Source organism: Metopolophium dirhodum, chromosome 1 (genome assembly GCF_019925205.1).
Source record: "Metopolophium dirhodum isolate CAU chromosome 1, ASM1992520v1, whole genome shotgun sequence".
Classification (NCBI taxonomy): Eukaryota; Metazoa; Arthropoda; class Insecta; order Hemiptera; family Aphididae; genus Metopolophium; species Metopolophium dirhodum.
In genome coordinates this window covers 77,657,453-77,683,334 of record NC_083560.1, presented here as the reverse complement: position 1 = coordinate 77,683,334, position 25,882 = coordinate 77,657,453, and the positions used below count along the sequence as shown (strand labels likewise).

The following is a 25,882-nucleotide window of genomic DNA, read 5'->3' as shown; positions in this document are numbered from 1 at the left end:
AACATGCACTTGCGTATTACTATGCGTATTCTTGCATGATATATATTGCAAGCAAGTCTACAATGCAAGAAATTGCAACAGTGTGAACCCGGCATTATTCAAAATGTAATTTAAAGGCTGGAACCCTGATTGCAATTTTAGGTTTTATGTACCTATACATTTGAATTTACTTTTCAAACTTAATATCAAACAAATCTATAACAAGAACATAACGACAGGGCAGACATTTTTGATACACTGCAATAAACTCTAAGGTTACGATTCGTATGATGATTAAATAATGCGTGGCCATGTATACATCATACTATCATAGAGTACTCTTTATACTACTTTATGGTATACATACATCTATTACACAAACGCATAAGTATAGTGTATTATTCATGATAACGTGGATTAAGATTTTTTCACAGATGATGGAATTTGTACGTAAAAAACAAAATGATCGTCTCCCGTTATAATTATAGGTACCTAATAATAATAATAGGGTATAGACTATAGGTATCTGGAGTGTTTGACAATTGTATACTGAAACTTAATTTAAATACGTAAATCCGTAGGTACTGAATATACCAATTATTTCATATCCTCTAAGTATTATAATATATATATATTGTGTGCCTGTTAATAACTATTGTCTCAATCATTGAATTTAAAATTTAAGTCTAGGATTATAAATGATATTAAAAATCCACTTTTTTCTCTAACCTTATACTTATAGGCATATAATTATTTAATTACATATTTACATAGGTACTACTACTCTAAAAATAAACACACTTATCATTTCAAATAATAGTATAGGCATATAATTTTAGTTACTTAAAGGTTAGGACATTAAAAAAATAAGAATAAACGTGATGAGTATATTATAACTATTGTCTATTAGGTAGATAGGTACTTTTAATTTAATTTGGCTACTACGCTATTATACATATTCAACGTAGGTATAGCTAATGGATAAACTCGAGGATGAACAAGGCACGGACATTTAAACGTTAAATTACCAAACAAATATAGAACAATATTGGCCTCAAATATTTTTGTAAGCAAATAAGACCGGAACACAGGGGGATAAAGGGATTGTTATACTACCTATTTATCCCTACATTGAATTCGATCCTGCACGGCAGAACGTAGTTATAATTAATATGTTATTTACTGTTTAATTATGTTGGTGTTCTTTTTTTTAGATTTTACATTTATTCACTCGTGAAGGAGGCCATGACACGATTTACACTCTATTCAGTCCGATAGGCTTTTCCGAGAATTGACAGGGTTAAGATGTATTGTTGAGAAAGTGGAATTTTGTAAATTTACAGACGCCCGATTAAGTATTTCGTAAAGTAATGTCTTCGAATCTTCGCATATCTTCCAAATCAATTTCAATTCGAATTCCATGACTTGATTTTGTCGAAAGCAATGTTTAAAAGTTCAATATTCGATTACTACAACTTACGGTCTGGGCATCGCAATTCTACATGACGTATAATAGTACTGGCACTGCGCAGATATTTGTATTTCGTTCTACTATATTATTATATTATACTCATTTGTTACAGATATATTTATAATTGTTTTCTTTCTTTAGCAATTTAGAATAAACTTGTATGGTTACTATATAGGTATTATACAATTTACCCGTTTAAATTCATCCAGTTTCAAAAAAAAAAAAATAATATAAAATGTTAAATGTGAAATTTCTTCTCGTATTATTAAGGAATGTATAAATGGGTTTTTCATTATATGGATTTTTGGGTTGTTAATATAAAAGTATTTTAAATATTTCTTTATACACTATAAAATATATACATCAAAGTCATTATGTATTCAGAAAATTGCTACTTATTCGTTATCCATTAGTAAAAACGGTTAACGAACGACGGTGATTTATGTCTTAAAATAATAATAATTAATGAGTGATACTTTCGGGCAAGGTCTTTTTAAATTATTTTTGTTTGATGGTACTTACAATAGCAACAGCTTAGATTCTCGGTGAAAAGATTGAAATATAATTAATTATATTGGTCTTACAACGATTTAAAATTTTTTTTTTTTTTTGTGAACGTTTTTTCTGGATTGAAGGAGTCCTCAAAGAGATTCAATAATAGTAATAGTAACTATATAAACTAGTAGCAGCCCCTTTAAAAATAGGAAATCGAATGTGAATAGTACTTTAAAAGGGTCCTTTTAGTTCAATAAAATTTATCTAAGACCTTAGAAAAACTAACAACGATGGCTCTCGAAAATAATTCAATTCATAGGTTATTAATTTCTTTAACATTTAATAATATGTCATCACAGTTCACAATTATTCAAAATGCACAAACATCCTACGCCAAGATGAACAAAGTAATACAAGTATAATGTTGACAGAGGTTTTTTTTTAAAAACTATTGAGACTATATAAACGTTTACCCTTAATAACCGTTTGTATACAGAGTAATATTTACCGAGCATGTTCTTTACTCAAGGTTCAATCCCGTTTTTTCTTTAATAATGCATTTATTATTTATGTATATACTTGATACTTAGATTTTCATCTTGTGGCATCACAAAATTATTTTTATGTGAACGAACCTTTTATATTCTTAATTGTTAAGGAGATGATGTTTTTGAGCATTTTGATGTACTTATATTTCTAAATTAAAAAGTCTATTGTGAATGACTATATTTTTATATTTTGTCCTTAGAATATGGACATAAAACTTGATAACTTAGAAACTATTGATACGAATGTCAATTATTTACCTATTCCTACGTATAAAATAAATTATCAAAATATTCACAAAAATGACGGCTTGTTCACATTTGAAAATAAATAACTTGCATTGCCACATCCATCTATTATTGGCTATTACACTTATTAAATAGCAATTAAGCTAACTATTTTAAAATATATCTTATAGTATCTATAATCTTGAAAATTCCAAAAATTCCAAAAATTAAAATGTGAATAAGTGCACTATTAAAGCCGATAAAAGAGCTGTATTCACTATGTATAGTAACCGATAACTATATATAAGCTATAGGTATACGTATATAAAAAAATATTAATATAGGACATAGATTGGTATGCTATATCAATTAATTTTCTAAATTTAAAATGGCTCACTTGTAAAGTTTGGTGTTTTTAATAGTAGATAAATTGTTGGCATCTTATAATAGTCATCAAATTTTAGATGTAGCCATGGGCAAAAAAATTGTAGACACCGGACGTTCAAAAAAAAAAAAGGAAAACAATTTCGTACGATATGGATAATCGACAATATTGTTGGCACAGAATGTTTATTCGCTCTTTCAATTACTCAATTGTGTATTATAGTCGTCTATTAGGTATATAATAATATAGGTATTTAATTAGTTCATAAGTACATTAGGCACTTACCAAATTGTACTATGAAATCAGTTTTAATCTTTTTTTTAATAAATTTTCAATGGTCTTATTATACCTAATGTAGGTACCTATATAAAAATTTAAACATAATGTAATTGTCGAGTTTAGTAATAATAATATAACAGTGAAAGTATAAAAATTTGAATAATAATATATAGTAAAAAGTATATAATTATAATTAATGTTATGCGTTTACAAGTAACTCGTGACGTTGCGTACCCCCATGTGTTAAAATAATAATTATAAATTATAACAATAAAAAGAACTGATAACATAGAAATGTCGATTTGTAAGGTATTCAATTAAAATAAAAGTGCTTTAAATGTCCGAATCATATTTCGAATATAATATTATTAGGTACATATAATATAATAATTATACGCGCGCGTATCTAAGACATAATTTATTCAATTAATATTCGTGTTGTTGAAAAAATGTTCGTTGATATTTTGTTCGAATATTGAAATAAAAAAAAATATTAGTTTATTATAAATTCAATATTGTGAAGAAAGGAAGTAAACTGTGTATTATCAAATAAGAATAGAAAGTCGAAAAATCAAAATCAAATAATATACACGCCCGTGTATATCCGTCGATCAACAAACAGGCAAGTGAACGTGAATATACCGAAAGATAGAAAAATTCACGAGTGTGTTTCACTTTTGTACAATAATAATTACTAACTAAACATTATTATTCCTAACACGGCATAGTTAAAAATTATTATTATACAATATCGTTAGGTATAATCAAGTACGTATTATGCGATGATAATATTATGGTACCTATTATAATAATAGGTATGGGTGAGAGCGAATTAAAAAAATCATATTGTAAAACTATTGTTAAAACTAAAAATCGTCTTACCATTGTCGTGGGCGAGTGGAAAACGTCTGTTGAGGAGCGCATGTCGAACGCGTTAAGTGCGGCCGACTGACACGGCATGAGAGCTGCTGCTGCTGCTGCTGCTCGTGTCTCAGTGGCGGAGGTGTAATCCGCGCGAAATCCGTCGGGAAGGCCACTGACCGCCTGTCTCGGGCCGCAATAATATTATTATTATTATTATGCCGAGCTATATTATAGATAGTTACTGTGCCTATAATACTTTTGGCGCGCGACGGCCGTCGAGGTTCCACGGCGACTACGATAATAATAATATTATAATGTTAATATTGTCGTTATGGGGTGTACCGATGAAAATCGAACAGGTGACCGCACGCGTATACCGAGGTATATATAATATTATATTATGATTGGGTGGTAGGTACCACAAGCGGTAGCTGCGAATAGAAATGTCGGTCAGCAAACGTACACCGTCACAACTGCAGCTGCAGTCGTCGTGCAGATTTACTATGTCTGTTAATTTTGTTTACCCCTTGTACTTGCACGGGTTGTGGATAATAATTGTTCGAAATGGGGTGCGAGACGAACGACAGTAATAATATTATTATTAACACGTTTTTCAGAAGACACGGGACGATCTGAAACGATGCGCGCGACGGTATTCGCGCGACGTACTGCAGCTGCAAGTGAAAGTAGGTAGGTAGTAGGTACCTCGGACGCACTCGGGACTGACCCTCCGCCACCGCCGCCACCGCCACCGACAGGTACCGTGCGTACAATAATAATATTATTATTAATGTTGTTGTACCTACTCGCCGCGTTATAATATCACGACAAAATAATAATAATATGCGTGAAACTGTGAAAGTACCCGATGCCCGCCCGTGTACAAACATCGTTATACCTATATTATATATTACATTACCCATGCTTACTGTCTCCGCGGCGCATTAGAGACCAGAGTATGGCAATATAGTAATATCATTATACGCACACAACGACTCAAAGACCACATTAAAAATCGTACAAGTGTCAACCACTTCATTGCACTATAATCTCGAGACATAATATAATATGACCGTCTGCATTTCAACACACCGAGGACGTCATCGCGACATAATTATTTAATAATGATATTTATGCCTACAACCTAATTATTGTTTTATAAACAATTCTTATTATTACTAACCTATTATTATATATAGCGCAAACTAGGGATGTCATATTGTAATACATTCAAAAAAAAAAAATTGTTTATTATATCTTATAATTAGGGCTTGGATTTATATGTATTTATATAACCAAAGTATGTATTTATACAACAAAAATATGTACATAAATATGTGCTAAAGAATTCAAAATATGTATTATCAAAAAAAAAAAAAATAAAAATAATAATTATAATTCGTAATAGGTATAATAAATTATAAAAAATATGTATATTTATCTTATTATATTGATTAAAATTAATAACATTCATTTTTAAATTTTCAAATCCAATAAGTCGCCGATATTGTCGTAAAATTTTTATAATAATAAATAATAAAATAAAATGTAATAACTTTTTTTTATTTATTTAGTTATATAATTATCTTGATTACAGTTATAATAATAACATGCACTTTAAAATGTTCGAATTTAAAAGATCGTCGATATAATATATAGCCATGATAACCTTTCAATAATTCTGAACTCTGAAGAAAAGACATTAAAACAGTATAATTGTCTAAATATGTGATAAAAAATTGAATAGTTGAGAAATATGTAAAAACATGTATTTATGACAAAATATGTGAAAATATGTAAAATCAAATATAGCTCGCGTTTTATCAAAAATCTTGTGAAACAAATTTTATCACTTGCCGAAATTAGTTTATCATGTCGCAGAGAAAATATGTATTTACATATAAATCCGAGCCCTACTTATAATATATTATGTATTTTACAGTCAAGTGGATAAATGTGGACATTGTAAACACTGACCGGGTGAAGTGTACAATATACCCGAGTTGTTCAAGCCATGTTGTTAATTATACACATAGACAAATATTTATACAATGGCCAAGTGAACCAATCGTACAACTGTACTGCCTTTTTTTGGCATGAATCGCACAAATTCAGGTACCTATATCATAATTATTGCCTCCCAGGTTAAACTTTTATATTTATTATTTAACTTGTAGGTTTTTCAATTTATTTTCCATTTTAAAAATAACATGCACATTGCACACGCTAAAATGAAAGTATATACCTAATATTATACGTAACAGTAAAGAATTATATATTACAATTTAAAATATATAACACGTGAATGGCAATAAGAAGTTGCTATCGGTCACGTATTTATAAGGGGAGGTGTCCGATATCCCTCAAATTTCCAAGCTTTTAATCCTCTAGCAGTCTACGATTTGTATACTATTTACTTTTAAATATTAGTTCCAAATATTAAATGATAATAATATTATAATAATACTTATTACACCAGCCAATAATAAAATTGCAAGTAAGTAATATGTATTATACAACTATTTGAACATGGTTTGATACAAAATTGTATTATTTCAACGAGCAATTCAAGTTTAAAAAATGAAAAATTGTAAAAATACCATGTTTGAATACCAACTGTTATTTAAAGTGTTTCATAAAAAGTATTTTAAGACTTCTTTACAAAATACAAGAATTCAGATTAAAACTTTCTATTCTCTTAAAACTTTTTGGCATGCAAATGTTTATCAAACTTATTAAGAACTGAGATTTGATTTTACACTATATTACTATGTTGAATCGCATTTAAAACGTCAGAAAACAAAAAACTTTTTTTAAATTATTTTTTTTATTAGTATTTTAAGACCACGGAGGGTATTGAATAATACCCTCATCCGTCCTTTCCAATCTCCTACTTGAAAAATGTTAAACCTTTTGACGACAAAAAAAAGGTTTATATTTTTACACTTATTAAAAATAGTGAAAATAGGTAACCCCTCTACTGTACTATTATAAATTATAAATTATAAATTACAATATGTGTCAGTAGGTAAGTACACTCGTCACAATATGAAGAAATCACTGTAGTCTGTAATATTGTAATATTGTTAAATTTGAATTCAATCATAAATTATTGCATTCAAAGCGAAGAAGGTGATGGTGTATATTAGGTACAATGTATATTTTATGATATGTATAATAATTATATTGCTATTATATAGTAATAAATAATGATTTATTTTACTATTTTGGTGATATACAACTGTAAAATTAATTAATTGTTGCTAAAAACATTGAATTTATTGTATTCTTAATTTATTTGAATTGTCATAATCATATCATAATATATTATTGTTATTAACTTTTGAGTCACATAATAGTCACCATGGAATATGGTGTGAATAGATTCATTGTATAAATATGGAATACCATAAAATTAATCTAAATGTTTTTAAAATATCATTCGTGTATATTATTTCATATAAAATATAATGACTTAAGTACGTAAAAGTTTCAAATTCCTACGAAAAATATTTATGAAATACAACAAAATAACAAGAATTTGTTATTTATTATTCAAATATCTAATTTCGTACACATTTTAACTTAAAATGTCTATAAAAAGTATTTGTAGTTGTGTTCATAAATAGTTCAAAATATTTTTTAAATTTTCTCATGCATACAAAATGCTAATTTAAACATTTAAGGAAAATCTCATGTACGTATCTACGGTTCTTTATTTTTTTAATTACAACAGAAAAAAAAAATCATAAAATGAAAAATCGTTATTTTACCCATGAATATCCAATTTTGTTGAATTTTAAACTTCAAACGCTAATAAAAATTACTTGTAAAATTATGATAGGTATACTTTTTTATTTTTCACCTCCAGTAATAACAACTTTAAGGAACTTTTTATTAAGGATGTTTAAAATCAAAGCTTTTTTCTAGTATAAATCTTGTATACATAGGTAAACATTAAAAAAACATTATTTTAATATAACAGAATAATAAAATAGTTTAATAAGAATGCTCAGAATCTAAAATTTAATAAAAAAAATTGTTAATTTTTCATTGTATCTTTTATTTTAGTATATAATTCGAATAATTATTCTTAAAAAGTTTCCGATAAGACTAATAGTCTATTATTATTGTAGGGATTGAATTTGGTTTAACATGTACCTATTTTGAACATAATCAACCTATATTATAAATGCAAAATATTGATACGATTATTTGCTCTGACGCTAAACGATATCGTATAAATGCATGACAATAATTACTATTATTGCAAGGGCTAAATTTTGGTAAAAATAATATTGTATACAAATTTCATTTTTATTAACAATGGGCAGGCCGGGTGAAACGGAAAACATATTTTTTCCTTGTCAAATTATTACATGTTGACTTGGCGATTGTCGTACAATTCGTGCTTATTGCGTACGAATTATTTGCATTATTTGCAAAAATTATCAGGATAGTATTATATTATAACTAGCTGTCCTTCCCGGCGTTGCCCGGGCAAAAGTTACCTCAGGTGAAATAGTTGGAAATAGCCAATATTATAACTTATGGTGACTCAAAAATGCATTAATTGTATATATATTATAGCTGATCCCGTTCACTGCGTTGCTCCTTAAAATATATTTACCAACTCTATAGGATTCAAACTTTGTTGAATTCGTTTATTTAATATTCGGTGTATGATGTTCAAAACTTAGAAATTTTCATCGATCATCTTGAATATATAATTACCCGAGAGATACGCTTGTATGTATTGTATGCGTGGGACACATAGTATGTATTCAGGTAGGCAATCCAACTGCAGTGGATTGAAGATTCTTCGAGGTTCGTACGTAATTACCTACCGAAAAAGGGACTTTGTTTTATAATATGTTAAGATTATAGTATTTAATAAAATGCTCAATATAAAATGCATTTTCAGATTAGATTAAAATGTTCAACATTAAATTATAGGTGGGGGCAAAAGACGGGCAAAATAAAATGTTGAGGGGGCACTTGCCCACCCGGGACCCAGTGTAGCGCCGCCCCTGGGTATATATGACTAACATATTAAAATATTATATATTGTCCATTGTGCACCTCTACCTACTGTTCGGTACAATGACTATGTTTTTTATTTTAAGCATAGTATTATAATACAGTAAAATATGATCTATAAAGTTTTTGTAAATTAAATCAGAGGATTAATATTATAGGATATTTTGCAATTTGCAGAATAAACTAACAATCGGCAACTATAAATCAGCAGTGTAACCTATTGGTTAATAATACCTATAATTTTATAAAGTAAAACTTAATAGGTATAAATGTATAATACTATAATGTGTAAGTATTATACTGTAAGTAGGTACCTAATATATGTAATTTTTTTAAAGCTCTTTAAAACTACAGCTGAAGTATCCAATGTAAATAATTAATAAGCTTTTTCCAGATAATTTGAAGTATTATTATACACCTATATTACATTAAGTTAAAATCATTGGTAGGCTATACAACAGCATTATTGTGGCTAAATATTTTTTTTTAATCACGCTTTATCAGGGCTTGCAATTGGAAAAAATGTCCGTTTAGGTACTGTTATTTACAATTAAAACGTTACACAATTTTTGCGTTTATCGTTATTTAAAATTAAAACGTTATTCAAGTGTTGCGTTTATCGTTATTTAGAACTAAAACGTTGAACAAGTTTTGCGTTTATCGGTATTTAAAATAGTGTTAATACCTATTAAATTTAAAAATAATAACTAACGCGGGTAGGTAATTCCCGGTAAGGATTACGGAATATAATATAATCAATTCTAGATTGTCTGCATGAAATAAATGTTTCCATAAAACCAATAGACCTTTTAAATAAATAATAATTAGATTTTAAAATATTTCGTTTTGCGTTATTTTTCGTTTAATGATAATTACATGTTGCGTTATGTTTTGTTTAATGATAATATATAATATATTTTGTTAATTGTTTTATTTGGTTTTTTGGCATTTAATTATTTTTGATTATCGCTTTCCGTTCTGATAACGTTTACAAATTTCAATCGTTTTTTGTCAAATATAACGTTATTATAACGTTTGCAAGCCCTGCGCTGCATACAATAATTATTGTAAATAATAATAAACAAATATGTGCTTACATAATATTCCTTTATTAAATAATTCAGTTGACACAACTACAGTTGTACTACAACTAGGTAGTGTACAATTAGAAGAAATTGTATAAGATGTATTTTAATCAAAACATTTAGTTATTGTTTTTATAATGTAAGAGTTTGACAAGCACTATAATATATTGGGTCATACCTGAGTCAGTGATAAAAATGTAAATAAATAATCAACTTATTTTGTACTGAGTTAAGTTAGTTTTTTTCGTCTAATCAATTTTAAACATATAGTGTTAAATATAATTTGGTTATTTGTTGGTTACATTTTACATTATAACTTGCGGGCTTTCTTAACGTTGACTTAACTAAACTATAGGTAGCTCGAATTATTTTTCATTACATTGCTAATCTTTAAGTAACTACATAACTACATGACAATATGACATATGCATTTACGTAAGTGTTCCTGTCTAGTTTCCGGTTGACACTCGAAACCATAATGTACAAACTACAAAATTGTTGAGTATTCATGGTTAGGTTAGAAAATTTAAAAATATCTGTAAAACACTTGTAGGTATATGCGCGTATACATATATACTTAATAAGTAACTACAATGAGAAAATTTAATCAAATTTATTACTAATTTTTGTCACATTAAATTAAATTTAAATTTTCTCATTACATTTTGTAAGTCTCAACTTATAAACTAATTTTGGAGGTACCCTGTGGTGGTTATGTTGTTTAATAGGGGGGGAGGTGTCGACGGTGGCGACCCCTCTCTTCTTGTAACTTGGTTCATTTATTACTTTAAATATTATGTAGATTTAAAAAAAAGGTAGAAAATGGGTAACAGCTCTGGTGTTACCCAATTTCAATAATAATAACTAATTTTAACCATTCTATTATTAATCAATCAAAAATTAAATTCGTAATGACTTACTAGTTACTATATTATGCTAGCTATGTTATGTACATATTGTAAAAGAAGTATCGTATAAATAAAAAAAATGTAGGTATAAATATAACATAGATATAATACAATTTATAATAATAATTTTCTTTTTGATTTTGCCATTATATTCAACACTTCTTTTGGTGAAACTGATATTTCCCAATGAACTGATAAAAGAGTCAGCCCTGTTAAACGGTAATTTCCAATTTGGTTTCGAACTAGTGTTTTTACTCTTTTTAAAGTTTAAAATGATCGTTCAACTTCAGTTGTAGATACTGGGAGGGTTGCCAAAACTCGTAACAAATAGTTTATATTTGGGTAAAAAGTCGAATCACACGAGTCTAAAATAGCCATAATATCTGTTGGGGTTTCTTCATTATTTTTCCACTACTACTACTACTACTCACTTGCTATATATTTTTCACTAATTTTATCTTCAAAATAAATGTTGAGATTTTTTAGTTTTTCGACGTTTTTTTCTAAAGCGAATTTTTGCAACAATATTTCTATTGACGATAAAATATCACAATTCTGTTCAAACCTATTTTCGAGATGTAAAATAAAACCATCTAAACACGGTAAAAATACAGATATTTTATAATACTCTTCTGGTGAATTACATGAATAATTGTCCCTATAATTTTGTTTATTCGTAGTACAAGGAATTTTAATTTCAGTATCAAAATACATTTTAGATAATTTCCTAGCCTCTTGAAATATTTGTGTAAACGATTCATTTGGATTTTGTCTCACATGTTTCAGCCTCTTTATAATATGTTTAGCATAATCAACAGTAGATGAAAGGTCACGTTTAGGGCTTTGCAAATAATGTGACAATGGTAGAGTGAAACTTAAAAGATTTTCACAGACAAGTAATGAAATTATAAAACAACTTTTTTCTACAGCTGCCAAAAGTGAACAAGCCTTTGCTGAAATTGCACGATCTGTTTCTTGAATATTTTGCAAACTAACTATAATTGGTTCAAAAAGTTCTACAAAAACATTAACTGCTTCGTGTCGTTCAATAAAACGTGTTTCGCATAAGCCGACTAAACGTGTTTTTTTGGTTTCTGGAATAAGTTCTAAAATAGAATTTTTAAGAGTTTCTCCCGCTAAAGCATTATTCCTGAATAAATTAATAATATCTTTCATCACACCAAGACAATTTCTAACATTTTTTGTAGATAAAGCCGAAGATAAAGCAAGATTTAATCGATGCGATGCACAATGAACAAAGACAGCTTTTGGATATAATTGTCGTATTCTTGATTGTACACCATTAAACTGTCCACTCATGTTGCCTGCACCATCATAGCCTTGCCCGATAAGTTTATTTAAATCCAAACCCAATTTTTCACGTTCTTCTAAAATTATTTGAGTTAAATTTTCTCCAGTGAGATCATATACTGGTAAAAAACATAAAAAGTCTTCACGGAGCTGATTATTTTGATCTACATAACGGACACACATAGATAGTTGCTCAGTACCAGATACATCTAAAGTTTCGTCAAAAAGAATTGAAAAGCAACCGGCTTTATTTATTTTAGTTACAATATTTTTTCGAATAAGTTGGCCACAAATGTCTATTATTTCATTTTGAATAGATGGGCTTAGATAAGTAGAGTTTTTATTACTATTTATTAAATGATTTTTTAAATTTTCATCGCCAAAATTTGCTCGAAAACGAAGTAAAGCACGAAATTTACCATCTTTCATAATCTTTACCAAACAAAACACAGTATTTACAAAAGGCGCCATCTATTTCTTTAGAATACGCCAACCATTCCCATTTTTCCAACCAATTATATTGAAATTTTAGTTTCTTTTTATTAAATTCTCGACTAGGAAAAGTATAAAACTTAGTTGGAATAAATAATGAATTTACAACATTACTTTTAAAAATATTGTTATTGGAAGTCAAAGATTTATTTTGAAATAATTGATTTGAAACAGTTCCAATGTCAATAATACTAGTACTCACAACATTTGATGCATCAATTATTGAAGTACTGCACACTGGTTGATTATGTTCTTGACTTTCATGTTGATTTAAAAGCGCACCAGTAAATGGTTTTTTTGGTTTAGGTTTAAAAAAATTGTCAAGTGCTCCTCTCTTCATATTTGATTATTATAAAACAAAAAACGAAACAGAAACGAGCACAGAAATAAAACGAAATAAAATTTACCGTAGGTACGTATATATGAAAGTAGACAAACATCGACTGACGACAGACGAGTATGGTATAATATATTTTGCTTCAAATTGTATACACGATACGATTAGTATAACAATAAAAGATAAAGTTTACGATCTAGTCAGTTGATAAAGGACAATCATGATTATTATATTACAAATCTATCTTAATTTAGGTACCTACTAATTAGTACTGTGTCATTTTTTATCAACATGGTTATTATAGAGTTTATAGTTTATACGACTATACGTGGGTTTATCGTCATCTACCTCATACCCAGCTATTTAGTATACGTATAAAAAAAATTTCGTCGATGACATTTCGGGGGGGGGGGGATCCAGACCCCGTGGACCCCCCCCCCTCTGGCTACGTCCCTGATTTATATTATTAAATATTAAAAAATGTCAAGTTCAAATGCCTACATTATAACATAGTTTAAAAAGAATCAAAATATTTTAAAACTATTATGATGTATAGAATATGATAATTTGCAACGTTTTGTGAGAAATGTATATCATTGTATGTCATTTTTCTTTATTAGAAATTCATTATATAGTAGGTAACAGGTAGTACAGGTATACTAATGTGTACGGGTCACTTTATATTGGATAATTCTACCCCCCCCCCCACCCCTCCCTAAAAATTCAATCAAATGTCCAACTATGTAATACTTTGGAAAGTGCAGGATGATAAAAACAATTTTGATTGCATATTTTTCAAACCGTGGTAGGTACTAAATTTGCCCCACCCTCCGCTCCTCGGAGTCTTATCAAGATTACCTATACCCATCATTATAAATATTAAAGTATGAATTATTTGTAAAAACGCGTCTATAGTGCAGCAGTGGGATTAAGAATGTATTTTCATATTTTGTGTAAAGTTATCTGTCGTATGGAAAAATATTTTTCCCACCATTATAACATGAAAATCGACTGAGAAAACGAGTCACGTTGTAAAAAATTCTCCTTAAGGTGTTTGTATATTTATAATAATATGTTTGCGATATAAGCAAACCACGGCGGTGACCGGTCTTGGTGTGTGTGAAAATGTTAACTGTCCGCTATTCGAGCGCGAGCGTCCTTGTTATTATACGCGATGGAAATAGTAAACAGGAAATTTTACTCCGATAGTCCGATCGAAAGGTGTTTTTTTTCACCTCACTATATACACAGTTTACCGCTTTGCCACACACCTGTATTTTTCCAAAGCGATATGCTCGAAGTAACAATATTAGTACCTACGAATCTTCGTTGCAGTATTAATAGTATTATCATAAGCGTGCGCACAGTAAGTGGGGGGCGTGGCACACCCTGCGAGACGTACCGAAATTTGTATACATAGTAATACATGATCTAAACATCTCGATTTTTGATTTTTTAAATCATAGAACATTAAAAAGGTAGGTGGAAATAACATTGATACTCAATGATAATAAATAATAATAAATTAAATGTCTTTAAAACTAAAATTGATAACATATTACCATTACAGGTTGTGAAATTGTATTTATTTAAAATTTAAAACTGTGTTGACAAATAAAATATTTCTTATTTAATTTTTAAAAAATATGTATCTGTTTTTTATCATATGAATGATTTGTGCCTTAAATAGTGGGCGATTGTGAGTAGGTAAATTTAAGTATGTAACATTTTAATTGTTTCTTCCATTAAAGTTCAGGTTTCTTAATCTTTATTAACTTAGTCCATCCTGCCACAAATGTCTGCGCACGCCTATGCGTATTATACAGGTATTACAGGTATGATATAATATTATGTTTTAACCGAATGGTCGATTTGTGTATTTAAGAATATTGAAAACAATGAAAACTGACAAGGATTTTTTTATCATAAAGATTATACTATTATAAGCACGCGAGAGTAAAATATATTTTTTTTTTCACTTAGAGTACCTACTTCTTGAATTGTTCAGTTAGGTACTTTATAATACATAAGTAATATATAGATTCCACGACAGTTCATCGCTCGAAAGATCGTCGCCGACGTTCCATCGCGCATGCTTCTTAATCGCGAAATGCCGAAACATTTTGTCGTGGTCATATTATTAGGTATTATTATTTCATCGTGATCACTACCACGTCACTCATTAAACACCATCGTTATTCACACTATCGCGAGATTATTCCCCGTCGTAGATATATAGGTATGTTAACTGCGATAATATATACGATAGTACCATACGTCCATGGTGTACATATTATAATTAATAACTGTAAATGACAGTTAGAAAATTAAATACCATCTTTAATATTCCACGGCATATCTATATATTATTATATATTATTATCTATATAATAACCGTTGATAGCGCAATTTATTTGATAGCATAATGGAAAATTACTAATACATTACCTATCCATCATTATAATTCATCACGGTATAGGCGTATTAAATAGTTACACCGTATTTTTATTCATATTCGTCGTTAACTGTACAATTAATCAATTATTATCCTAAGTACATATAATTATACAATTATAATCTTATAATTTTCTATCAACTTAAATAATTGTTTTCTATTACAGAGCCACTTGAATTTAGTTTAAAATATGTACATAGAAATTCTGTAAACCTTGTGTTCCAACGATTTTTCAACGATTTCTGCATACCACAAAAGTAAGTTTTCAATTTATGAAATAATTATTAGAATTTAATTTATAGTACCTAAATATACTGCGTGTCTGCGTGCATATCGGGGTTTGTTGTCTATTGTATTATTCTGCCACGTACCTACCTATATATTAAAATATGTATTATTTTATTCAAAGATTTTTTTAAAAATTTATCATTGATGGTTTTACGAGTTGTAATTATTAAAATAAATTTAAATTAATAAAATAATAAGCCCCACGAATCCATTAATTTACCATTTTCAATATATATACGTTAAGCTACTGATTCTGAGCCGATCGAGGGATCTAGTAGTTTTATGAGATATCATATTTCATTAACATCGCATATATAGTTATTTCTCCGTAATTAGTTAATTGGTTGACTCAATAAATAGTAAATACCAAGCAATTTTCTTACCACTACTTCACTGAATATACCAAGTCTTGGGACTTGGAACGATAAGAAAATTGAATAATTTGAGATTTCTACATTTGTACCTTTAAAATATAAAACAGCAGTTATACATTTTAATTGAAACGAATATCGTAAGTAAGAATCTACAGAACTATAACATGGACATATGTATTCCAATTAAATTGATGTTTGGTCTTCTTGTATATTTGAAAAATTACAGAAAAAATGGTTATGAATTAGCCAAAATCAAATCAAATTAATTAACAGATTTAGTTGGCACAAAATCAGTTTTAATAAATGTCAACTTAGAAAAAAAAATATAAATGATTTGATTATGAAACTAACAAAGAAGTTATCAGAAATGAAGAAGAACATTTTAAAATAACATATTTCATTGTTATATTAGATCAAGCTATTAAATCATTGGATAAACATTTTAAACAACTGGACTCATATTCAAAACATTTTGGTTTTCTATAGATGAATAGGATTTATTTGCGGAATTCGTATTTCTTCAAACTTTAGTTGACGAAGAAGGTTCACTTACACCTCTTTAAGCTTTAGCAGTTTAAAAAAACTGGCGGGTCGTTTCCAAACATTACAATCGCACTCGAATTATGATGACAATACCAGTAGCATCGCTAGCATTGGATTGTGCAGATAGGAGTTACTCGAAACTCAAAATAATTAAATCGTATTTGAGTTTTAGTACAAAATTAATATCTTCTTACTTTAATTATATATTGTTGTTGTATGTACCTAATTAATTATTATCTTATAATTTGTAAATCATTTTGTGTTAGTACATTATAATAAAAAATATGATAAGAATAACCTAATATTTTTATTAGGTACTATTAATGTCTAAAATTCGAAGAAAAACAGCATTTTTTTTAGTGTATGATTTAAAAAAAGGTAGAGTGTAAGGATTTGCCCCCCCCCCCCTCTCTGGGTACCTATTTCCAGGGCCCCACAATACATGGCGCAGTCCTACATACCTAACAGTCCACCTCAATATAACTTTAGGACGGGGATTAACCCTAAATACACCCATAATTGTGTTGGGCAATGGTCGTGTTATATTCCCTTCGTCTAATTAATGTGATAATCGAAAAATTTTACGATTACAAAAATTATTATTGTTTCACGAAGAACTCGGGTTCAGCTAATGCACAATACAAATTTCAAAATATTGAAAACAATTTCAAGCTATTTATAGGCATTATACCATGGCTAAATATATAGGTATGATCGCATTGAGACGCATTTTCGTTATGGGCTGCGCACGTACAATTATTGCATGTTTTAGCATGGAAAGGAATTTTAGCTGGCAGTGATTTTTGGATTTATTTAGCCAAGAAATTAATAATTTGTATGGGTTTGTTATCAAATAAATCGAAGTGATAATATTCACTGCCAGTGGCGGCCATGACACCTGCGTATCACAAAGTTGCGATCATACCTATATATTTAGCCATGCATTATACATTTTGTTTTTTTCCTATAAAAATTGATAAAAATATTTTCTCGCTCAAAATGATTGAAAATGTTTACTTTGTATAAGATAAGCCTGCGTTGTCCGCTATACAAGCTACAATGTTCTATTAACCACACAAATACCTTTGTAGGTGTACTGCACAAACACGCTGATATCTATTATTAAAGTTTCGTTATTCGTCGCTTATAATATTTACGATAATTTCGATGGTGTAAATATTCTCGGCATGGTATTATTTATTGTACGTATATAAATGGTTGCTCGAGTGTTTACTCGTTTAAAACGCGGTTGAATAAAAATACACACGGAACACGATAAACATAATAAATTCATACAATAATATACCTAGCTACCTATATGTATTTGTATGTACACATAATAATATTACCCCGGAGTGTTTATTTTAAATGTTTACGTAAAACAACGATTTATATACCTAATTATTTCTAGAGATTTTCCATCGAGTCAGCGATATCCAGGAAATCTATAGATATCAGAAGGGCACATAACATACCTAACATACATTTATCATTTGTATCCCAAAAACACTGAGTATATTATAATGCGTGTAACCGTTATTAATAATATTTATTGGACTTAAGATTTCGGCAAACGTTTTTAATTTTGTCGAATAAGCTGTAATAATATTATTATGAATAGAAATTATTTTTAACGCCTTTTTAAAGTCAATTTACTTGATAAAAAATAAAATAAAAAAATGTATTTAGAGTATTATTAATTACTATACTTATGTTATCCTCGGTTTTTATATGTACTTACCTAGTTACCTACTTAATAGGGATACAAATTACAATTATAGTATAATATACTATTGCCGTGTCCTATAAATATAAAATATAATATACAATATAATTGGTCATATACTTACTCATATCTATAGGACATATTTTTACTTAGACGTGTTAATTATTAATGTTTCAATATTGTATAGATACACTATAAAGTATAAGTGTGTAATTGTAAGTACCAATATACCATATTATACACATCTGTTGTATATACTTGTTTGCGTAATGAGAAGGAAAAGATCAGAAGGAAATGTTTTGACATTTTGTTCCTTAATGCAATTCTGGATTTTTATTTTATTTAATACCTACGAGATAATATACTATACAGCTTTCAATCGATTTGTGGTTGCCCTCGTCTGCTTTTACTTGATGTCGCAGGGAAAGTTTAAACATTTGAGTATTTACCACAATGACTTATGAGTTATGTGATTGTAAGGATTATTAAGACTTATAAAGTCAAGTACCTAGCTACCTATACTTAGTTATTTATTAATTATTATTGTGTATTGGTAACAATTGATAATTATTACTGTTCGTGTTTCCAACAATTGATTTTTATTCAAAAATAAAAAACATAATATCAGGTATGTAATGTAATTATGTAATATATAATATAGATACAGGCGTACAACAGCAGTCGACTGCAATTATAAATTTATAAATATAGGTTCAATTTTACAATAGAATATGGGTAGTTATACTAAATGTGTTTGTTGTTTGCACAGCATAACTTTATATTAGTATATGATGGCATATTAAATTATTAATGATATGACGATATAGCCAATAAACTGTTTACAACATCTACCTACAACACAGTATACCTAATTTAATTACGGATATAAAATAGATGTGTAACAATATTTCGTTGAATTTTATCGCTCAATAATGCTATCAATTTTACTCCGTTTCAAGTGGTAGTCCTGGCCTCAAATTAATCGTACGTATAATATCAAGACTGGTACAAACAAAACGTAAAACAAAAAAAAAATACTTACGGACATCCTATTGATGTAGGTATAACAAATATTAGTCGAACAGTATTTGTTGATACTGCGCACATTGTAGACACTCGTCGCAGTCATCGTCACGCATCGCTTGACTTAGCGCAAGGTTGTGTCGTTGCAGTGCTGTAAATATATTATTTTAATTTCGAAAGTGAATAATAAATCATAGGTATTTCATTCCAAAAAAACTACTCTTTGTGGATCTTTTCGTACACGGTGAAATTGGCTTACGAATTTTTCAGTGATTTTCACAGCTATTCGGAAACTTATTATAGGTATAGGAAAAGGACAATTTTCAATATTATTGATTTTGTTGCAAAACAAAAAAAAAAAAAAAAAATAAGCAAACTATAATTGTAAAGATTTTACATGCTGATTACTTCATAAAACGCTTGCCAAGTCAGGGATCGGCATGTAAACTTTCTTGATTTTTAATTTTTAGAAATGTATTAACTGATATCACTGATATAACAATTTGAATCCAGAAAAATGTCGGTGTGAACAGCTCCACAAAAAATCATTTTCATTTTCATTTAGAGAGATAGATCTCCGTAACCGGAGAGCGGGTTTCGTTGTTTGGGGTCTTGTTAGATTCACATTGGTTAGGAGAAGTGCAGGGAACTTTATCTTTAATAGTTAATTGACTACAGAACATAAAAAAAAAATTAAAACAAATTTTATTGGGTGTTTTTTGATGTTTTTCAGCTTTACATATTTGTAGTGAATTAACGATAGGAGATAAAAATCTAAAAATCTTCACTGAACTTCTCCTAGCCAATGTGAATCTAACAAGACCCCAAACAACAAAATCCGTTCTCCAGTTTCGGAAATCTACCTCAATAAATGAAAATCTAGCGAAAAATAACTCTTTTTTTTATCTGTGAAAAATTAAATAATTTTTTTTTTAAATTTTAATTCCACATTTAGTATCTACTTGATAATCCCTTTTTAATGAGTTATCAACCAACTTTCTAACTAGGAGAAGTTTAAGAGAAAAATAAAAAATTGAAATTTTGGGACTGTTCACGCCGACGTTTTTATGGATTCAAGTGGTTATACGCTTGAGTGTGATATCAAATCTCTCTCATTTTTTATTTATATTAAAGCTAGCTAAATTACTCACGTACTCATCATTACTGAGTTACATTTTTATTATTTTCCTATTTAACACAAATTTTTGAAGTTTTCAAAATTCAGACTTTTTAGTTTTTTTATTTCAATTACCATACTTCTTAATTAAAAATCAAGAAAAAAATTAATTCAAATTATTATAATTTATTATTAAGTAGGAATGGGGACAACTACAAGTCGACAAAACAAGTTAATACGCACTACAGCAAAGCTTAAAATTGAAAGTAAAATGTTCGATTTAAATCTTAATAATTAAGACTTAATTATCTATGTTTATCGATGGTAATTTTTTGATATAAATTTAAAATAATATATATTCATTTTATAATTTTACAATTATTATATCATCACATAATATTTCATTAATTGATTACCGAATTTCAATTAGATTTTATAAACATACGAATTATTGAAACAAAATATAAAAATACTTGAAAATGTAATACAAGGTTCATCATAAAGTTGTTATAATAACAATTTATTAAAAAAATATTAAAAATGTATATACGCATAATTTTTTTTTAGAAGCATTTTAAGTTTAAATATTAACAACATATTTTGTTCAAATCTCGAAAATTTGCAAATTATTTTGTGTTACAAATTTATAAAATGTTCATTTCTTATAGCTAAGGATTGAAAATGTAAAACATGGTATCGCATAAGTCGTTCAAAAAATCTAAAAATATATATAAACTCAGTTTTAGATTCTGAGTGGAGCAATTTTACAATGATGTATGTTTTTTTTATTATTTATGTCTGTGTACACGATAAGTAGTCGAAATAATGCTTCGATTTTCAACTTCAGTATCTTGTTCGATGGGAAAGTGAATATAGTTAGTGCATTGAGGAGGCCAAAATTCCCAGTAATTTTCAAAAGCGCCGGGAAGAACAAAAAAAAAAAAATTGAGGAAAAATGGGAATTTTTACGCAAAATCGGTTTTCGACAAAATCGATTTTGGTTTTTGGTGTAACTCTAAAACAAATGACCGTAGAAACATGAAATTTTCACTGGTTGTTTATATTAGCATTTTATGTACACCATACAATTTTCAAAATATTTTGATTTGTTTTGAACTGTTTAATATGAACTGAAATTAATATCAATGTTTAATTTATTTATCATTCAAAAAGGCATACCTAAACTTTTGGACTTGAAATGCTTGTGTAAGTATTAATAGATTTATATAATATCTACCTATATTCTGATAAAAAAAATGGGCCACGATGTTTATTGTACCTATAGTATGTTGCAATATAATAATTTTAGTGGGGCAAAATTTGGTTGTAGCATTTTAGTTGTGATGAGGAGTGAGAACCGATTGGATGTAACCTAAATATTTTGTTGCGATCCTCGAATTCGGCCAATGCCACAGATAAGTGACACCGCCACCCACATCATCGGCTTGCGGAAAGTATTTAGGTATACAAATATTGTAATAATACAATTCAGATAGGTACAACTATGCAATGAATGATTGAGGTTGTGTAGCGCTATCCACTGTAAAATAACAACAATAATAATTATAAGTGGCGTTAAATGGAAACGAGTCGTAGTGAAGGGCAACCCTAGCGTAACTAAATATTTATTTTTCTGCAAAAGGACGTGGATCTCACGCTGCACGATCATCGGTACCTGTACCGTATAATGTATACTAATATGTATACCGACCGCTACGGCGAATAAGGCCGATTGCCGTAACACGAATGAATTTTAAACGGTTTGTGTTTATCGAGCCGAGGACGTCGAACTAAATATTTTATTATATCAACTGTAAAATTTACAAGTTGGTGGATTTTATCGAATTTTTTCCATCAATAAATTAAAAAAAACAACAAAGTAATCGCTTAATTTAACCAAGAATAGTATCATTGATAGAAAATTAAGGGGTCAGTGCAAAAACCAGACAATCCCGTTTTTACATTTTCGGAATAAAAAATAAACCAACTATAATTTTTAGAGCCTTCTTGTATTTTGACAAGAACTTAGTATTCAACATAATATTCGCTTAGAGCTATGTGTTTTTTCGTCGGAAAATAAAAACCAGACGGCTTCAACTTTCAAGACTAGTAAGACCTACGTTATATTTCCTATACGGGTTGATGGATCTCTAGTCTCGTTTTTGCATAGATATATACTTATAATTTATTTATTTATCAAATATTATTATCTAACCATTTTTTTTTGATATTGCGCAGACCTTTTGTAAAAGCAGTAGTGTGCTGAGTACTCCGCTGTGTAACTTTAATGTTTTTAGACCAATTAATGGTTAATGCAATATTATAGATTCTGAGTGGAGATATCAGAGATGAATGTATTAGATTTAAGCCGATGTGATTTTTAAAATTTCACTCTTTCCCACGCAATTCTAACAAGACACTTACTTACAAGTTACAACGTTTAACAAACTAAACAATACAATTTAACTATAAAAAAGTACTAAACAATTATAGGTGCATACTCTTGAACACTTCAAAAGTATTCTTAACCCCTTCATGCATGAATTTTTATTTTTTTGCGAAAAAAAATTTACTTATGTACAAATACATCAGGATAGTGGGAAAAATATTTAAAAAAATTATTAAGTTAAACTTCCCTTAAAAGTTGTCGAAAGTTTAGTTTGTGCCAAATATGGCACAACGCGCACCAATAGTACGTATGTGCCATATACGGCCACCATGCATTAAATAGTACAATTTTAATTTATGCCATTTTGGAAACATGCACTCAAAATATATTTTTTTCATTATTGATGGGTACTCATGCAATGGTCCAAGTGACTTTCTTGCATTTAAAAATTTATTTAATACAAATAAATAACACATCATTTAACTTATAAGAAAATTTATTAAACAGTCTTTAGTTTCTTTTACATAACAAATAACATTTTCAGTATTAACATTGGCATAATTAATTGAAATATTATAATATGTAATAACAATATCCTCTTGTCTTAATTATGAATAGAAATTTAATAAAGAAAATACCTAATTTAAAACAGTCTTATGTTTTTTTTTATATCACAAATTTAATTTTCAGTTTCAATTGTAGTAATTATTTAAAATTTAATATAATATAATAAAAATATGCTCTTGTAATGGTTTAAAATTAAACATAACAAATAATAACAATAAAAGAAAATAAATAATACTTAGTAATAAAACAGCCTTGTTTTTTTTTCAATTTAAATGCTAAAAAAAACTTAATAAAATAATATAATACATTTTACTCATCGTATCACTGTGTATGAAATAATAGGAAGCAGTTTCTTTCTTGGTTGAAACATAATGGTAATGTACATTTAATACATGAGGCCATCGTTTTAGACTTGCAAGTTGGATACTTACAACGAGAACGGCTTTTTAGTTGCATTGGAAGGTGGTCCATTTATATTAAATTGTATGCATGTTGACATGCTGTGCCATATGTGGCACACAATAAGTTTATGGTATATTTCAATGAGTATTAACCTTAGAAATCTATACTTACTTTAATAAGATTCCCAACAACATTTACTACAAGGTAGTATTTTTTTTTTCTTAAATCGGTAGTACCAATTTTTTGTAATGATAACATGAAATGAGTGGTTATCACTCCGCAGTCCGCACAGCAAAAATGTTTTCTGTTGTTTATTTTTCACCATTAGTTCGTAATTTTACTGCTAGATAGACGTACCTTACATCAAAATTGTTCGCTTTTTTGTGCCGAATCTGGCCATCTATGCAGTAATGTTGTAACTTTATTTTCAAAGCTAGAAACTACGAAAAACTTATTCGTGCCATAAATGGCACAACATGCATGAAGGGGTTAACAGAAATTATAACTCATTTAATTCATTGAATTAGAACTAATTTAATATCTACTCTAAAATTCGTTAATAACAGTAATAGGTACTTTGTTAAAAATAGTATATTTTTACCTACTTCTTATTATCGACCTGGGATGGCACGACGTGGATGACTCCAGATAAAACATTTCATTTAATTTAACTCTTAATATTTTGATCGAAAATCAATGTTCAGTTTTTAACATTTATCAGAGAAAACATGTAGGTAGGTACTAGGTAAGTATGCAATATCTATAATTATCGTATAAGAACATAATATCTTTTCAAAAAAAAGTATTCGTTAGCTGATAGGTATAACTGATAATATCATAAACCAAAATGGTTAAACAAAACCTAAAAGCATTCCGAATTGTTAATAACCAACTGTGAGTGGTTCGATATTATTTTGTATTTATATAAGTACCTATACCATACAATATTTTACCCAAAATTGATTATATTTTAATCCATTTAAAATAAATACAATTTTAAACATTAATAAATATTGGAATAAATATTATCAATTAATTATGACCTTATTGTGGGTAGTGGGTATACTTACCTAAGTACTTTCAACCAAAAAATGAATATGAAATTGTTTAAGTTTTTATGAACTCTTTTAAAATTAAAATGTAATATCTAAATCCTATTTTTACTTACATCGGTGGTTGATTGACAATTGTTAAGAAATTAATATCTTTTATTTGATTTTGTAATGTGAAAGTGGTTTGTAGTTACTTACCTTCAACTTAATCAACTCTGCTCTAACTATTTAAATTATACATCACGGCGTTTTGGACAGGCAATTTCGCTACACCATTGTCGTTGGTAAAATATCTATTTTTGGTGCCTCATAAGCAGAGTAGGGCGTAATTGGAATGAAAATATATAAAGATGATTATTTAGATAATATTTTATTCTAATAAATTATTATTTGGATAATTTTTCACAATTATTCGAATGAAAATGTATTCAAATAATTTAAAAACATTATTATTCGAATTAAAAATTATTTGAATTATTTGAAATAATATTACTCGAATAATTAATTGAAATATAATTGATCTCATA

The 25,882-nt window shown here is 28.4% G+C and overlaps 2 protein-coding genes across 2 annotated transcripts in view; both read right to left on the bottom strand.

The window, feature by feature from the left end:
• The window catches only part of LOC132935382 (venom dipeptidyl peptidase 4), a 77,194-nt gene extending 72,280 nt beyond the window's left edge, over window positions 1–4,914 (bottom strand). The window contains exon 1 of the mRNA XM_061001925.1: window positions 4,265–4,914. Coding sequence (XP_060857908.1) covers window positions 4,265–4,342 — 78 coding nt within the window. The 5' untranslated portion in view covers window positions 4,343–4,914. The remainder of the gene's footprint in view (window positions 1–4,264) is intronic.
• A 5,686-nt stretch (window positions 4,915–10,600) lies between these two features.
• LOC132941974 (52 kDa repressor of the inhibitor of the protein kinase-like) lies at window positions 10,601–13,422 on the bottom strand. The gene is made up of 3 exons (XM_061010251.1): window positions 13,285–13,422; window positions 11,845–13,022; window positions 10,601–10,619 (listed from the first exon to the last, which is right to left on the bottom strand). Exons 1-3 carry the CDS (start codon window positions 13,420–13,422, stop codon window positions 10,601–10,603), a joined length of 1,335 nt encoding a protein of 444 aa, XP_060866234.1.
• Between the last annotated feature and the right edge of the window lie 12,460 nt (window positions 13,423–25,882).